This window comes from Haliaeetus albicilla, chromosome 3 (genome assembly GCF_947461875.1).
Source record: "Haliaeetus albicilla chromosome 3, bHalAlb1.1, whole genome shotgun sequence".
Taxonomy (NCBI): Eukaryota; Metazoa; Chordata; class Aves; order Accipitriformes; family Accipitridae; genus Haliaeetus; species Haliaeetus albicilla.
Genome location: NC_091485.1, coordinates 26,008,221 through 26,027,109, shown reverse-complemented (window position 1 = coordinate 26,027,109; position 18,889 = coordinate 26,008,221). Strand labels below are relative to the sequence as shown.

Here is an 18,889-nt window from a genome sequence, read left to right as displayed (position 1 = left end):
TACACCATATAATTGTTGGGAAGACATCAGTCTCCATAACAACTCCTTTGTGTGCTACATGACCACTAAGCCAAGTGGCACAGGCTCCCTGGGGCACTAATGCAATTTAAGGAAGCTGTCTTGTAAGAATAGCTGAGACTTGTTGGAGATTTTGAATCTCCAGGTAATGGAAAATTTTAGTATGTACATTAAGAAGCGTTGTATAGGGCTGCAGTTGTGTGTCCATTGAAAATGGCTGCTACACAGCATTTGGGCATGTCATGGTCTCACAAAGAAGTACATAAAGTTATGTGTTGCAACTTGGGGGTAGTATCGCAGCACAAGTTTCATCTGTACTCGATATAATAAATCCAGTCTCAGCAGACATTAGTTGATAGATTGAGCCCTAAGAGATGCTCTGAATTAGTTTGTTTCCTTTTATCCATCAGAATTTCCATTTGAAGTGCATCATGTACATTTGGTATTGTCATTCTCTTGAACATAAAGCTAACTGCAGAACCACTAGCTTGGAGTATGTCTTTGGAAGGTACTTTTTCACCCCTACCCTTGACAAATTGTCTCTATATACTTGACAGTAGAAAATGACAATTTAAAAGTGGATTTTGTCAAATCTAACAGAATTTTGAATTGCAGAGGATGCAGGTTCACTGGTTCCTCTGCGTAATAGATTCCTAGTCTCCCATGTTTTTATTTGGTCTCTTGGAGTTACTTACATACGGAGAGCTGAGACTGGGAGATGAATCATAAGTGTGACAAAGAGAAGACAAAAGAACGAGATCTGGTTTGGAAATTGTTTCCGTTGCTAATGTACTGATGTAAATGCCAAAATTACATGGGAGAACTGTGCACTATATAACATACTAATGTAGAAGGTTTCAAAGCTAGCTAAGGCTAGGCTTCCAAAAATGAGCAAAAATAGCCACATTCTTCTCCCTTGCTGGTTCCCTGTTCTTTTCAGGATCTGGATTGCTAGCTGCCTTTTTGATTCTTAAAGACATTCATGGGTGAAATGTCTCCAGACTGCCTCACAAATCTTGATCCTGATCATTGACCTCTCTGATAGGCACTTGGTGTCACACTCCAGGTTGCTTTCTTCAGAAACTTCTCACGTTAGCGAGCTGCTGCTGTCTGAAACAGGTCTCCCTGTCTTTCTCTTCCTCTCTGTCCCCAACTCAGAATCAATCTTTGCAAAATCTCAGGTGCCTTCATTTCTCAATCCCACTCTGTACACCTGTTCAAGGATTAGATTTTGACCTTCAACAAAAGTCAGCCCCACAGGGCTCTGGGGGAGGCAGACTGAATGGTTTATGTCCTGTCCCAGATATATGTGGTGCTCAGGGAAATCACATAGGCTTCAAAAAATCTCAGGAGATGACTGTGAGCTGTTCTCACTCTATCCACGGCTAGCATGGAGAGGAAGAGGGCAGAGTTCAGCCTCTTCTTGCAGAGGCTTTCTCACCCTTTCTGAGGGAATGGGAGGCCAAAGACTATAGTGAACTATGGTCACTTCTGTCACTGTCTTCCCATGCATGGGATATGCAGGGACTGCTGAGGCCCATAGGGCTAAGTGTGTAACCTTGTGACATTGCTTATAAAAGGCATTGCTCAAAATGGATTAGCTGTGTTAATGTTTTAAAAAACATTTTTTTGAGTGTCATGTTTTTTAAGGTTTCTGATGGAATATTTTGACCTTTTGTAACAGTGAATGGTTAGAAAGCCCTAGAAAGACTTTTGTTCTTGAATGGAAAAATAAAACCTTAAAGAATACCAATTCTTCCTTGTAGTCCTTAGCATAATAATAATAATAATAATAATAGCATGTTGATTTCTTTCCATTACATCATTACTAAAACAGCATAAACACACCAGAGAATGGCAATGCAGAGACTCTGTCTCTGTTATTATTGTTGGGTTGTATGGAAAGGGGTCAGCAGGGAGATTTAGTTATCTGGTCTGGGAATTGTTTGTTTATGAATTAGGTTTTCCCAAAGGAGTTGTGAGATGGGAAATACAATAGGAAATGGACTTTATACATGCACAGAAATACCAAAACTGTAAATGTCATGCGGGAAAGAGGTTGATGGAAACTTGCTATTTTTGCTAACAGATTTTTAAAAAATACTTGATTACACATCCCAAAGTTTCCTGTGCTATTTTTGATATTAGTGATATCCTCCACAGAGTTCTGAATTAGTCATGACAGAAAAATGTTTTACATCTGATAATGTTGACAAGAAACATAAGCACTTCAGGTGTTTCTATAGATTTTAACAATGGAAAAATGCATTATATTGCTTTTCACTAAAATATTCCTCTTAAGCTAGGCATCCTCATTTGGTTCTGACAATATCCTTGAACCCTTGCAGCAATATTTGTGCTTTCCGTGTATAAGTAAAGCAGCATGCGTAGGATCTGTTCTCTTATAGCAGTGATACTAGGGGCAAGAAGAGGTTTGAAGATGCACTCAAAAAACACAGGTCTTGAACTGACAATGTCCTCAATCTGCAGTGTTCAGCCCGAGGCCTTTGGGCAATCTAGCATGGAAAGAACAGTCGCTGAGAATGTGTGCAGCATCCTACCCAGCACCCCCCTCTACAGCAAGGTACTCCAGATATGATCAGTCTTGGCACAACGGGCCAGTTCCTATCTGGGTCATTTGAGCCAGTTGTGGAGGTGGCTTCAGAGTGCACAGCTGGGTGGGTGTTCACCTACCTGATGTCTATGTGGAAAAGTTCACTGTTGGCTTCCCGTTTTGCTCAGGGGATATTTTCTGCTGTCAGTCTTCTGGTCTGGAGTGTGAAGGTGTTATCTGGTATAGGGCAACACCTAAGCACATGGCTTCGGACTGAGTGTCCAGCTGACTGTTGAAAAGACCTTCAGTTCTTGTGATGCATGGAAACACATTGGTGTAGCCTGTAACATACCTGCCTTTGGCCCCATTTTCTTGCCTTAGTCTTCACTATGTGTGGCAACATTTTCTTGCCTTAGTCTCCACTATGTGTGGCAACTTAGTTGCCATAGTTGCTTGTGGTCCCTTGAACTATGTTCTTTTGCACTTTGAGGGAGAACAAACTGATAGGGGTTGAAAGTATCAGCCTGGTTAATTTGGACTTTGGTAAGAATTATGAAGTGGTGCACATAAAGTGCCAATTTATCTGCCTCCAGGAAACTCAAGTCAATTTTCCTTTTCTTCGTGGACCCCAACTGCTAGGAACTTTACACTCTGCCTGCTGGAACCAGCTTTTTTTTTTCCTCCCTGGATGCCAGCTGAGCCACCACTGAGCCACTGCTGTGGGAGGTCATGGTCCACCTGTGAGGAGTTTGGAATTGCCTCCTCTCCCGCCTTTAGTCAGACGTCCTGATACTGCAAGGCAGTTATAGTAACAGTTCCTGCCTGATCTGGCTATTGGCCCACCCACTGGCATCTAGCACTTGGGAGGAAGATAGACATAGGCAGATGCTGAGCTCAGTCCCCAACTCCTTTTGTGCCAGATACACATAGCAAACTGTCAGTTTGCCTGTTAAATTTGCTGCTTAAGTGTGACAATGAAAAGCATGGTTGTCTTATCTGGGTTATCAGCCTTTTCTGTCTCTTTATGGTAATCTCTATTTCATGATCTCATAAGGGTTAGATGAGGTGAAGAATCACTTGGAATGCCAAAAGGCTAGCTCTTGCTGAGCTTAACATAAGATGAAGTGTATTTTATTGTGGTATTTTACAGGAGCAGATTGTTAGAACAGCTGGCTACTCCCCAAAACTGAAAAGCAATACTTTTGAAATCAGATAGAAAAAATAATTCTTTAACACAGTTTACCGTATTACTGACCAGTAAAAATTCAGGGCATCAAACAGAAGATAATACTAAGACAATTGACTGAGTAAAAGTAAAGAGAAGTATACTTTTTACAGGTTCAGATCTGCTCAAAAGGTTTTAGTGACTGGGTTGCTAGTAATTTCAGCAGAATCAGACATTATATGGAAATCTTTCTAGGACAGAAGTGGAAGGATTAACAAACTGCATGCCATGGGATGTAAGTTTTGTATCAACTAAGGTTAAGATGCAAATCCCTCCTTTTCTCTGATGTGCACATTGACTGCAGACTTGCTGCATTAGGGGAGGATCATAAATTCTCCTGAATTCTCTGCCATCAACCAGTACTTGATTAAACAAACCCTTGGTCCACTCCAGTTGGTGTCCGTGATCCTAACAGGTAGAACACTTCACTGTTGTTGTTGCTGTTGCAATGCTTACTCCATTACACAAATATTTAATAATTAATAAAATAAGAACAAGATGATGAATCACATTGCCCTGTCAACTTCTGAGCTCAGAGGTTTCAGGGGAGAGACTAAATGGCAGGAGCAGTTTAAGGCCTTTGCAATAATGGGGCAGCATAAAAGGATGAGATAGGCTGAAACGACAGAGGAAAAGTACAGTTAAGCATTGTAATGCACGAAGCATTTACAGGAAACAGGAGGCGTTGGGTCTTAAGTTTGGTATAACCCGGAAATACAAATATATTTCAGCTTTTGGTCAAATACACGTTCATCAGCAGTCAATCTTGTAACAGCAAGAATGGACAAAGCACTTCTTGGCAAAGTTGAAGAAAATCAAAGGCCTAAAGAAGCCTTCTCGTATCCCTCGTTAAATGACTTTTGTTGTCCTTGCTTGACAAAGCTTCAGCTCCATGGATTGTGCCTCTCGTTTGCAGAACTGACCCAAACAGATGCTATTAGTCTGGTGCATGTATGTACACCTGTTTGAATCATGATTGATAGTGTTTCCATGTCAGCAAAGCACGCTTCTGGGAGAACGTACATGAATTGTGCAGGGTTTTCCCTTTGTCTCCTTAATACAGAACTGGAACACTGAGAGTAATAACAGTATCTGGATTATGTTTTCAGTGGTCACATTTAAGAGAAATATTTAAATATGAACTGAGATACTGTTAAAATTTAGTTCTGTACTATAACCACTCTACACTTTATAGGCTGAAGATAGGTGGCACTTCATTAGCTATCTCATTAGTCATAGGAAGGGGAAATGTATGTTTTGGCCATTATCTCCAGTAGTGGAGGGAAAATGCTTCTTGTTTTGGCTTTCTCTGTATTATGACAAAGTCTGCTGTTTGTGTTTAAGTGAAGGTAGGGTGGAGTGGCTACTTGATGTTCAAAAAGAAATTGCTGCCATAATTTCAACCCAATCTAGTATTTTACAAGGGGCAAAGAGTTTTGGTTTTCTTTAAAAGTCTCAGGATATCTTTCACTTTCTGTAGGAAAGCAAAATGAGTTACAACGTGCTTGTAATAGTTCAGCCCTATCTCATCAGTGACGTATGTTTATATATTTCTATGCTATATATAATATGTGTTTATATATGAATGCATATATAGATACATGTTTATACATTGATAGATATAGGCCTTTCTGAAAAGAGTCTTGTCTTGTTCATGTCTGATCATTGTAAACATGATGATAATGTCCTGTTTCTTGTAAGAGGAGTATTTTCTTACACAAATTCTATTAATTACACTCTGCAACATAAAATAATTGCTGTATCTTTCTCCGTGGTGGTTCTTGTAAGGTTAAAAAAAAGGAAGAGAGTGCAGAACCCAGGAAATTAAGATATTGCCACGAATCAGAAAGGCTATCAGTTAGCTATACATTAAATCTTTGTATGGCTGAGAGCTGTAAGACAGGTGCCACATACCTTAAAGAGGTGAAGGCAGAGGATTCTCTAGAAGTGATTCAGAGGCAAGAGACAGATGGGCTTTTTTGAACCCTTTCTGCATTATAGGATGGGGCTGGGCACACAGCTGGGTTCCAGAATGACCTAGTAACCACAGCTTCAGCACCCCCTAAAGGCTCATGCTCTCCCACAGCCAAACTCCTAATGAGATGCATACGGTGCAAGAACAATAGCTTGGCCACCTTTGTCTCATGAGGAATAAAAGAATGATGAAGTTAGACAACTATTCGTCAGTTCTTTTGGCATTCACATGATGCTCAGGGTTAAAAAATAGTTACTGTAGCATATTAATCTAAAAGGATTATACGTTAATCGTTGACAATGTATTAATCTGCTAAAACAGGATGCTGAATGACTTTGAGGAAGCTGATACAACCACCTATTGCTTCAGTCTTGCACTTGCAGGATCAGCGTCTTGGTTGTATTGGTCATCACATCCTGGAAACGAAAAGTATGTACAAAAAACAGCCCTGAGAAAAATCTTCATAAATGCGATAGAAAGTAGAGGATGGATACCTAATTCTCTAAATAGTGGAACTGCGTACAAGTATCTAGGCATAGAAATGCAGAGGATTATCTGCCCTCTAAATGCATACTAGGGATAATTAAGAAATCTTTCTTACAGCAGTTGAAAAGCTGATACATAAAAATATTCCTCTGCCATACACAGATTATTGTTTGGGGTATTGGTAAGGTAAAAAAACCCCATCTTAAAGTATCTGATGATTTTGCTAGAGTCCAGCATTTATACTGCTTCTGTTCTGAAAACATTTTAAAGGACAGGTTGCTCACTATGTTTGTCATTTGATCTACCCTCTCCCTCTTTTTTTCATATGTTTTAAATGCAACATGCAGATGATTTTAAGCTGGGTCAGGAGTTAATTGCTATGAAAACCAGATAGATTCATTTACACTAGAACTAAGTTTTAACATTAGGCATTTGACTGCTAAGGCGTGTTTAAATACTGGCTGCTTTTGAGTCACAGTACACGGAACTATTTCTTAAAGAACCCCTGGAATTTACCATTATTGTTTTAATAATGCTCGAAAAAATAAAGAGGAATAAAATATAAGGAAAGGGTAGAAGAGAGTGACCAAAACCTCCTTTGAGAAGAATGTGCTTTAGGGAAGCTGGAGGTCTGTGCAGGCATTTAGGCAAATATGAAATAAAAGATCTCGAAGAAATTTACAGCAGCTGGTAAAACTTCCGTGTGGCTGGATCAAAGCTGTGTGGATCACGAAGTTGCTGACTCTGTCACCGTTGCCATGGTGCCACTGTTGCCATGGTGCCAGCATCACCAGGCTATCCTTCAAGTAACAACCTGTGTGTTGGGAGGGTTAAAGGGTTTTCTTCCTTCAGGAGAGCTGAGCAGAGTCCACCTATGAGCAATGTGCACCTATGTATGCTGTAATGCACAAACTTATTGCACTGTCTGCTGATTTCATAGACTGACAGTCTCCACTTAAGTCTGTCAGGGAATGAAAACCCTTAGGGCATGTCTGCACTTTGGTCAGGCTGTGAGTGTAATGCAGCAGACATGCTCAAGTTACCTTTAAACTAATGAGCAGAATGGAGAGCAAAACCTGTTTTACTTTCCCCCTTTCCCCAATGTATCTCACTTTGGATTGTTTCTTTCCCTTGTTTAGGCTGCTCAGCTTTTCAGGCAGGATCATGGCATTGCTGTTTCCTCTGTATAAACCATTATTTTGGTGGCTCAAGGCTAAAGCTTCATTACTTATCCTTGGAAAAAGCTGTGTCTTTGCTTAAAATCCTTCCTTGTAGGTGTTTTTGTTAGTAGTGCTCCTTCAGGGGGCTGCATTATCACCTGAAGTCATTAGGTTAAGCAGCATATTTTGTCTTGCCTTTTGATTGGTAACAACAGACCCTCAGAACAAAGTTGAAAACTCTCACAGGTCATTTCAATGTGTTGATTAATACAACTGAATCAATATCTAGGGGAAGGAGGCTTTACAGGAGAGTTGGTCAGAGGAACATTGCCCGCATTTGCTGTATCTCTTTTAACAAGATATTGGCTTTGGCACTTTAAAGGTGGTTTTCAAGGAGCCTTCGAGCTTCTAGAAATGATCCAGATTGCACGGAAAGCCTTCTCATTGCAATAGGCAATATGCTTGAAAGCTTCCAGGAAGGGTTTTATTTCCATGGTAGATCATCCCCAGAGCTCACCTGAAATTAAACAGTTAATACTAGTTTGATTTTGGTCTGTTTCTGCGTGCAAGATTCATTTAGATACTGTGCAGGATGGAGATCTCCTGTGCACAGTATCTGCAGCTGTTAACGGTGCTTTATTTTGATTGATGACCATGGGAGAAAAACAGTATTTTTTTTTTTCTCCATGTTTTCTTTGTATTTAATTTTTCCCTGCCCTATTTATAAGCAATCAGGTTGTGTTTGACTTTAGTTCTAGTCCCATCATATCTTTCTTGTGAGGGAGGACATGTACCATGTTTGTCATCTTTAGCAGGGATTTTTGCTGCCGACTTAACGGCAGGTTTCCAGTGACTACCAGCCTTCCACAATTGGTGAGCTTACTGGTGGTCATTGGTGCCTCTCATTGTTCATTGCTGACTTTCTGCAGTTTGTGAAACTTCACAGTCAGGACCTGCTCTACAAAGCTCTCCTCTAAAGTCTGGGTTATTTCAAAAAGGCTTGTCAGTGCACTCTGGACCACTTTAGTTAGGGTTTAGACAGGGGAGATCCAGGTCCCTTGTTCTTCCATGTATTTGGCTGCCCCAGTCAATGCCTTGTTCATCTGTTTCTGTAGCTGCTGGATCTCTCTGAATCAAAGTATTCTTGTTAAGATGCAGAGAAGTTACCCATCTGGCAATGTTTGGTTGCTTTAAATTTGGATGTAGGAAAGCAGAAGAGAGCTAGATAGAAATGGCTTGTAGTCCAGCTGAGATGAAAAATGTATGTAAATAAGGAGGAATGGTGTCAATAGCTTAGAAAATTCATGTGAATTAATGAATGCAGACGATGGCATTAAAAGATTAACTGCTCCTTTTTTCCTATTCTGAAGACTTTTGTTTCGTTTTTGCTAGATCTCCATACCTGACATAAAATTTTGTGTGCACACATGTACATATGCTTAGTCTCAAGTAGACATATATACAAAAGAGATGTAACTCTGAAATCTGGGAAATTATTTCAGTGACTCTCCCTCAAGAAACAAAAGAGTATGTGGTGTTGCTGATGTTTGCCTGCTGTAATTTTTGCCTTTTTGGTAGTACTGGATTGTCTTGATGTAGCTGTTTTCGGTGGCACTAATAGTGATCCATTTCCCTGGCGATTTTTGATGATTATCTTAACAGCTGGTTAAAACATGCAGAAGAGGGACAAAACAAATATTATGTCTATAAAAAGCTTGACATTGCTTTAATTCCACCAGTAGAATGAAAACAAAGGTTATGTACATCAGAAGCTTTTTTCTGATGTTTTGAGAAGATGACCTGATGATAAATAGAATGATTTATTTTGAACAGTGAGAGAACTTGATGAGCCATTTCAAAACACTGTCTTTGGAAAAAAATACGCGTTTTTCTAAGGACAGAGGTTTTGGCAGTTTGGGGAAGTGCGGTTACAAGGATTGCCTCTGTGTACACAAGCTAAGGAAAACTTTTTGTAAAGTATTCTGTGTTCACTTACAGCAAGAACTATGACATTTAACTTTCTAGCAGTTTAAAAGTAAATCAGAGGAAACACGCTTTTTATATGGTATGTACAAGTATAGTTGTAATACTAACAAATCATGGTCATGTCTGGACTAAATCCCCCATATCTTTCCATTCCAGATAGGAAGATTAAATCAGAATCTAAATTTTGAAAATGTCCTCATCCGTGTTCTTGGCTATGTAAACAACATGTTCCTGGACACCTCAGAAATGCTAGATACTCAAAATCTACAGCCAGCTTTTGCAGCTTGAAGATCTGTCTCTAAAGCAATTGTGGAGTCAGGGGTGGAAGGGATAAATGCTAGCTTGGTCAAGAATGACTCATTTATCTAGCCAGTGCTGGCTGGTTTGAACTGATCGAGAATTGACACCGTAGAGGCTATGGGATAACCACAGCTAATTGGTGGAGAAGGCAAGGCAGCAAAGAATGCAGAGTCCTGCATTTCTGTATCTCCCAGGATCCAAGTTTCTGCTTTGTCAAGGACTGGGAACCCTTAGGATGTCACCTCCTGTCTTCAAGCCGCATGTCAGACTTACCAGAATTTTCTGATGTTATGTGGTCAAGATATAGATCTAACAGGAAAGCTGGCTCAGCAGGGATCTTGCTTATTCTTAAGGTCCTTCAGCAAAGAATTCTCCAAACAGTCTTTATTTTTTATTTCGCTATCTATAAAACTAAATTAATTTCTAATTCTAAATGAATTTCTAATTTTTTTCTTTTTTTTAAAAAACCACTCTTATGAAATAAATTTTGCTTTCTCTCCTGAGCATTTTTTCTTGCCTGACCATAATGTGATTAGGAGAAAGGAGGGGATCATTCATGTCATGAGTTGTGTAGTGGTAGTAGTGCCTCCCTCCACTCATGAATCACTAAAGCAAATTTACAAATGCAGGTGCGTGAGACCACATTCTTTCCTATGCCTCCTTTTTGCCTGTGCAAGGGTGATTTTCTGTGCTGGATTTGTTCCCACCATGCGACAAGTTCTTCCACACATTGGGATATTTCTGCTTTATGAATCTTGGTCTCTTACCCAGCACTTCAACAATGCTGTCATTTTTCTTGTTGCTGGTAATTCAACCTGATAAGGAGCAAACTCCAGACCTGTGAAATTGATTCCCTTCTCCTTGGATCCTGAAGTTGGGCACTGTGTTGTCCTTCAGAGCGGCTTGTTACATGTAAATGACGATGTAAGCAGTGTGTGGGATGTTGTATAGCATCCAGGCCTGTCTTTGGTTCCCAGAATGATGGGAATACCTGAAGTTTTCACCCTTTTTTGTGGGGAACTGAATCTGGGAATCTCTTCTAACCAAGAAGAAGTTTGAAACCTCAGACTGTGGGTTAATGCTGTGGAGCCCCACATCTCTCTGCTTTGCCAGGCTGTGGTGTAGCAGTACCCACCCCAATCTCAGCCTTTCAGACAAGCATTTCACCACTGAGGAAACACAGACTTTTTTCTGCCTAAGTGATTCCTCATGATCCTTCCTTAAAGCTTCACCATAGTTCATGCCTTAGCAACTTCTGATGAGTTATCTTTGATGGTCATGATTTCTCTGATGCACAAACCCTAGAGTTTTCACATGTCAGTGGTCATTAGGTACAATGATTACAGCCTCATCTGTTTCTGTTTCGGTGTTTACAATAAGCAGGTCTTTCCTGCCACCGTCTCCTTGAAATATGTTGCTCCTATTCAGAAACTGGAGCAGGGATCTCGTAAGCTTTGTTTCCATCTTTAGGGAGCAGGTTGTAAGGTGATGAATGAGTCTGTATTTCTCTGCTGTCCCACCCTTTCTAGATGGGTCCAACCCCACTTCTGGTACAAACTTGTAAAAGGGCTGCTGTTTTAAGACCCTTTTCTGTGGCATAATCTAGCCACAGGGCTAGGTTGCCCTGTTTTCTCTCCTGGTTCTTGTTCACTCCCTGTACTACAGTATTTATGTAAAGAAGTCCCATCTGTTCTGTTTCGTTTTCTAACTATTCAGGCCCAGTCTTTGTTCTGGGAGTCCTGCAGCATTCTCCCTGTGCTTGAGGTGATGCTGCTGTAATCTTCTTTCTTCTCCTTCCTGGTGGGATCTGCAGTCCTAGATCAAGCAGGCTATCTGCATTACCATAGAAGCTGTTTCATCTAGGGTAAGTTGGGCTGGGCTGAAGAATTTCTGCAAGTTGTGTCCTCCAGCAGTGGAGGAGGTCAGCCCACTCTCCTCTTATGCACAGACCTTGTCCCAGGTAAGTATCCATCACAAGGATATGCTTACTTCCTTCAATGCTAATACATATTGTAAAGAGCTAGAACTGGTTTTGATTGAGATAACAAACACAGTCTGAAGTGCCAAGATTTTTGTTTATTTATAAAATTGCTTGTAAATAACTCAGTGATTGGAACTATAGAAATAGTTGAGATCAGGTCAAATAGGTGTTAATAAAATGTTCCTTTAAATGGGTCTTGTTTTCACAGTACAATGGAGTGACACATTAAATTTAGAGTGATTTATTTTAAGACACAATCTTTTTTCCTTTTTTTTTGGTGCAAGGAAGGGTTTGAAATGATTTCTTAGGAATGAGTTCAGCTCACATGGAAATGTTTTGTTAAATGATGCTACACTCAGATTTTCTTCCTAATCACTGAAAGCTGTGTCAGAATTTTGTAGAAATGTTCACAATATGAATGTTTTTAAAAATAGCTTTTGCAGTACTGCCTGGTCACAGTTCCTTTAAGCAAGTAAGTAGGCAGAGTCCACTGAGCTATTCATGTTTCTAAAATTGTTGGGGTTCAACCATCCAGTCTGTATCATTTGGTAGAATTAGTTACTGTATGTCAAAATCTTGGGGACCTTTGTTCAAAATATGCTGGTTATAGCTAATTAAAATTTTCCTTTCCACCTTCTAGTTTTAAAGATTCACCACCAAAATATATTTGGAAATCATTAACTTAGTTTGCCCTTTAACTTGCTTTCTTTTGTCTTGCAAGCTCATGCCTTTTCCTAAGGCATCTGAATGCCTAGGAGGACAACTGTGACCTTTAAAGTGAAGAGAGAGAGAGATTACTGCACTTAGCATGTTTTGGTTTTTTTAAAGGACATTCAGAACATCAATGTAGGTGTTGTTTTAGTTTAAAAACTAAATGTGCACTTAAAACACTTAGGAAAATGCTGAAGTGTACTTAAAGGAAAATTACCTTCTGAACTATGTCCCTAGACTTTAGATTCTTCCCTTGCAAGAAATGATATGGTTAGCTTCCCTGAAAACTTGTTTTTAATTTTTAAATGTATTCCTCTTTTAGATAAACAAAGGTGGACATTTTAGCAATGTGTTTTCTTTTCCTTTTGTTTTGTTTTGTTTTTTTTTTCTTACACGTGCTTACTTCATGTGCTCTTCCAACCCACATTTTGTTTCTCTTTGGCACTGAGAGACTCTTACATAATTTTTCAAAAATACAACAGTGTTCTGCGGTAATAGTCCAAAAGGCTACAGCCTGCATTTTTGCAGAGGTTTGGGATGATTGCAGTAGAATGGTGTATTGTTTTTGATAAGGCCTGTTTTCGGAGGGTTCTTAAATGCCTGTTTCTCTGCTGTTGGCCTCTTCTCAAGTTTCTAATAAACAAGACTCTACAAGGGAGTGGGTGACACAACTTTAACTTGTGTCACTTCTCAAATACAGCATTTCAGTTTCTTTCAGGAGAACAGCTTAAAGAAAAAAATGGTCTGTAGATACCACAACTGCCATCCTTCTTTAGTTCCTGTTTACATGCTCGGTAATGAATATTGTATATTTTTATGTAATAAATTAGCATTAGCCTAAGAGAAGCTCAGTGTGGTTAATTCACAGTCATCCACACTGATGAAAATGAGAAATAGTTCCTTGTAGGTCAGTGCAACTGCTGCAAGGTGTGTAAGGGGAGAATCCAGCCTGCTAGAACAAGATGTGGATGAACTGGTGGATATCCAGCCTAGGAGCTGTATTTAGGTAAAGTGCATGAAAGATTCAGCTCCCGAATGGTTAACTTCCACTGTTTGGAGTAGGCATCAGCTCTCTCTGGCTGCAAATGGTTATGAGACAGGTCAAGGTGTGACTTGAATGTGGACAGTTGCAATATCATCTTCCTGAGTTTTGAAGAATAACTCTCAGTTTGTGACTTGTCCTTCTCTGTCAGTCTCTTTTGGGTAGTCATATGTCTGCTTGTATGTTTACATAAAAGGCTGTAGGGGTAGAGCTGATGCATATCTTTGATTTTCCCCTGGAGTGGGAGCTCACTTGTCCTGTTAGCTTCCAGCTTTACAGCATTGCCCATGTTGTACACTACTGTAGTAGGCAGTGTGCAAGTACTTAAGTCAGATGAATGAATAGTTTGTATCAGGAGGTATGCCTGTGGTTGTATTGATACCAGCAATTTGATTGCTGTGCAGGAATGCAGTGGATCTGCAGTCTTGTGGTATCCTTCCTGGATCAAGTCCATCTCCTGCCTCATTCCCTCTGCAAGGTGCGTGTGCTATAGGCAAATGGAGAACAGTCAGGGTGTGATTTATGGTAATGTCCAGGAAGAAAAAAAACACATCTGCATGCCTGAATCTCCCTAAAGTAGAGAACATCACCAAACAGGCCAGGGGAGGCATTCGCTGTATAGTCCCCATCGAGCACCACCACTCCTGTGTGGTGCTTGCTGCCACTGCGTGGTCTCGCTGCTAGCTTGAGATTATTGTCTCCTCTCCAGCTATCTCTTAGAGTGGGGCTGGAGGAGTGACATACAACCATCTCTTCTTCGTCTGCTGCTGCTCATGATCCGGCACTGATTGAACTGCAAGCAGATTCAGAACCCTGCCTTTTAAAATGCAGGCATAATAAATGTAGTGGGTATTGACTAACAAACTGTTAGTGCAAGCTCTGGTGCACAGAGTCTACTTTAAAATGGTATTTGCTTCCCTACTGGACATGTAGTAGTGTTTTAAAAAGTAATAGATTATGGAATGAAGTTTCTGCTGTCTCCCCTGGGAGTCAACTAGACAAACAACGATTAGGAAATGTTAGCTGATAATTGGTTAAATATTTTATTTCTTAATTTCATCTTTTTCCTTGGGCAGTTTTGTATTATCCTAAATAGTTCCTTTCATTCTTCAGTGCATGTGTTTCCCAAGTATTTGTAAATCACTACGAAGTCTTCCTTTCCCACAGGCGTTGCTTATCCTAACTCTTGACTGAAAATCAATCCCTTCATCTAATGACTCTGTCACTGTTCTCTGAACTCTTTCCATTTTACATTATCCATCTGGCAACAAACTGTCCAAAACTGTGCACAGGCTGCAGATGTGGTAGCTCCGTAGCTGTTGAGGCAGGGATCTGTTACAAACCGTTGTATGTCAGGATCTAGCTGTTTCTGGGATCAGTACTATGAAAATGTAAAGTAATTTGCCCCTAGCTTCTCTGGCCAGGACACCTTGGTGTAATGAGAGATTTGTAATACAAACCTACTGAAGTTGCGCTGTTTTTCTTTACCCCATAAGCCTTTTTTTTATGGCTTTTCTACAGCCACAAATACATTTCAAGCTCTCATTCTCCTCAGAAATATAAGGCTTTTCAAGCCCAGCAGGCGAGGCCATCTGGGATGTGTGATAAGGGACCCTCTGCTCTGGTTCCCTGCCCTGCCTGGGCTGTGTCCTGCGTTCTGTAGGAGTCAAAATTGAACTGCGATGTGTGACCGTCGTCTCTCCATTGGTTTCCCAGCCTAATGAGTAGTGTGTTCTGCATGTGCTTTCCCAGCAATACCCCACAGTCAGGTTCCTTACCCTAAGCTGGCTGCACAGCTCTTGTGTCCCTATCTGTTGGGTCTTTTTGTGCTATTTCTGGCCTGCCTCCCACTGGCCAGAGGGGAAAGGAGGTGCCTGTACTACTCTCTGTACTTCCATCAGGAGGAAGGTTGGGCAGGAGTGGAAGCATCATGTTTAGCAATGTCTCGCTGCTTAGCATAAAGTCATTGGGTTTCTCCTGTCCATTGAGTATCTATTTTAGGTACTGCATGTAATGGTTAAGAAAACAGAGAAAAAAAAGAAAAGGAAAAAAAAAATGCGACTGCATGTGGAGAAATTTAATTTCAGCAAAAGTATTTCAGTTTTCATTTGTGATATCACAAGTTCACAAAGTGTTGGTTTTTTTCCTTTCAATTTAACAGGTTATCACTGCTAGCTTATCACCGTTCTTCTTTGTCATGACTGCCAATGTACTAACAATTTCTTGGTAAGTGCCTACGTGAGCTTTTTTATTAACAGTAAAAGTGAATTTCCACACAGTACTTCATATGGAAGTACTTTTTAAATGTCAAGTTCTATTAGTGCCAGTAATATTTTGCATGTAAGAAGAACCAGGTGTGCAATGATGGATGCAGTACAGTAATACAAATAGAAGAGTGTTTCTTCTGCCTCTGTGGGAGAACATGGACATTTTGGACATTAAGCCTCACCACAATTCACTCAGCATGTTTTACAGCTAGACAAATGGATGCAATAGGCAAATAAATGACCCATTCAAAGTCACACTATAAATTAGTGGCGGAATTGGAAATAAAACCCAGGAGTCATGGTTTGGTGACAGCATCTTTTTAACCAATAGAGTGTATTTCCCTAACACTGTGTACTGTGAATGCATAAAATGAAAATACTAGAAAAATAATGATAATAAACTTTTCCCAAAGCTGTATCTGGATTTTGTAATGTGTGGCCGCACATTATGAATCACCTAACCTGAATTTTTTAGGTAGGATTGGGGTGCAAACTCCTTTGGTCAGAGACAATGTTCTTGGTCTGTGTTTGTACAGCACCCAGTGAAAGGAGATCCCAGCCCATGGCTGACGCTCCGAAATGCTTCTGCCATGCAAATAACAACCAAATATGGGGTTAGGCATGTATCTCTGAGGATGGATTTGTTATTGGAAATAAAAATCTGCTTACTTTTGAAAAGCTTTAAGCTTCATTTTTTTTCCCTTTACGGTTTGATTGCCATCCTAATGATTCAGCTCTGCACTGAATGGAATTAGCATATTCTTTTTCCAGGTGTGATAAAGAAGTTACAGGAAGGAGAATCTCAGTTTAAACTAGCCCCATATGCATATGTGTGAATATGCATCTCCATATGTATGTTAGGTGCATGTAATCTCAAATACTAAAATGAATCATGTACTTTTTTTGGCTCTAGAAATATATTTATGTGGCCTATGTGTGTAAGAGGCTAAACTAATATCAGTGCACCTACAACACTCCTAGTCTAGGGCATTAACTTGCTGCCTCAATCATGTTTTACATGTGTTTATGCAGGTCTATCATGTGCATACTAGAGGTAGGCTTTTATAATACGTATGTATTCACTGACACGTATACTAAAAAATCATGTGTACCTTTGTTAATGTAAGCACATGGACCTGTATAGTTGCACATATGCTACATGCCCTATATGCACTGAAAGTAATATAAATTATGAATACATCTGTATCTTTAAAAGAAACTTTGCTTTAGACCTTGGGCCACTGTTATGCTTTGTCATAATTCAAAAAGATATTTTATTTATTTATTTATTTATTTATTTATTTGAGTTCTGTTACTGCTTGTGCATCAGCAGTGCCTTGGCTTATAAGAAAAACTCTGGAAGTAGTTAGTTAGATTATAGCAGCTGCAAAGCACTCATGAGATCATTAATCACTGAGTTTTTTAGTGTTGCTCCAGTGTTGTCATGGACAGTATCATATGTTAATTTCTGAGTGATGGGCAAATGCAGTTAGCTGTCACCCCACAATAAACAGAAGCTGGAGGATTTGCCAGATAGTAAATTGAAGGTAAATCAAGGGTTGGCATTTAGCCATGTTTTTTTTCTCTGCTTCATCTTGAAGTTATAATGATAGTTTCTGTTAGCCTAGTAATCTGGACTGCATGGGCACATGGATGCCTGAGATTTCAAACCCTTCAGAAAGGGATTCTTCTTCTCTGGTGGAGGACATAAGATATTAAAGAACAATTTAGATGCAGGCACATTTTTACAGAACAGGGCTGTGCAGTTTACTATCTTTTGTACAAAATTGCCAGTCTAATTTTTAGAATGATACATCAGAGATAGGTTTCTTTTTTAAGGTCTCTCTTAAAAATGTTGTAGAAAACAAAACATCTATAGAAATGAAAAAAAAAATTGAGTAATTTCTAAGGTTCTGTTGGTTTTAGGTCTTCCTATATACAGTGAGGTTTTTTTCTTTAGGATAAAGAATACATTATCCAACCTTAGCTTCCAAAGGAATTAATACAGAGGGTATGTTTATAACTGGAGCTGAAATCCAGGCAGGATACAGGGGTTAACCCTCTCCAGAGAAAAGTGCTCAGAGGTTGTTAGTGATTACATACTCACATGTTTTAGGTCTTTTCGAAAAGCTTGCTCCTTGTTGGTAATTCCACACCCAAAAGTATTCTGTCTCCACAGTGGACTGTCTACAGCCTGTCTGTAGCACCTACTTTCCAGGGCTTTTTAATGTGTAACTGTAAGATAGTGTACTGTTGTTATACAATGTTTGTTCCTCTCGGGAACAAGGGCAATTATGTGATTTTTAAAACAGCTCACCAAAGCTAAGATTTAAGCGAATGTAATGCTATTAAAGACCAGAGAGCCTTCAGCTTTACATGCCTTTTTTTTCCCAAGAAAAAAAAAAGCCCTCTTACAAATGAACTTAACAGAAGTTTGTTTTGTTTATAAAGTTCATTAAGGAGCTTTTCTGTTTCATAAGCTAACTAAGCCATGAGGCTAAGAGGAAAGGTCAGTACACTTAGCTTTGCAGTGTTACAAAAGGGGAGAAGAGTCGGTATCCTACCATATTACTGTCAGCTACGATAAACAGCAGAGGAGATTTGGGGATTATTAACTATTGCATGGATTGAATGGGTTGATAGCTTATTTCAGTGAATGGTTTTGTTTGTAAAACCATTCATCCTGATTTGGAGCCCTGCTTCTAGCCTGAGTCTTGGAGAGAAGCTTTAGTGCCACCACTGCGCTGTGAGCAGCACAGGAAGGGAAGCACTTGGGGACACGTGCTGTTTTGGCTGGGGCAGGTTCTTTCACCAGGTTGCTCACAAGGAGAAGCAAACATGGGGATTTCTACTGGCCTCACTATGCCACTGGGATCTCCACAGAGCAAAATTATTTTTCCTGATTTCTTCAGTCCCCAAAATCTAGGCTTTACATCTCCTCATGACTTTGTCAAGTGACAAGTTTTCAGGACAGAACACAAACAGAAATTGCAAGGGGGGGATCATTAACTTAATGAGGTTCAAACTCTCTTGCCTTCCTTTCCTATTCTTGCTAGTGTATGGGTGCACAACTATTCTTGTAACTAGGTGCAACCTTCTCTATCTTGTTTTTTGTCTGTGTATTTTCACATGAATGCCACCAGCCCTAAAATATAGGAAGGGTAGTTTCTGATGAGATCAGTTA

The 18,889-nt window shown here is 39.8% G+C and overlaps 1 protein-coding gene across 12 annotated transcripts in view; it reads left to right on the top strand.

The window, feature by feature from the left end:
• TMEM241 (transmembrane protein 241) overlaps positions 1–18,889 on the top strand; it is an 82,463-nt gene that overhangs the window by 37,981 nt on the left and 25,593 nt on the right. For 5 of the 12 annotated variants that reach the window (XM_069779157.1, XM_069779159.1, XM_069779156.1 and 2 more), the window contains one exon: positions 15,600–15,664. The exons of 5 other annotated variants lie outside the window; for them this stretch is intronic. In XM_069779157.1, the coding sequence (XP_069635258.1) occupies positions 15,600–15,664 (65 nt within the window). Of the gene's footprint in view, positions 1–13,842; positions 13,917–15,599; positions 15,665–18,889 lie in introns of all 12 variants that reach the window. 2 more of the 12 variants (XM_069779167.1, XM_069779160.1) reach the window with 1 other exon arrangement.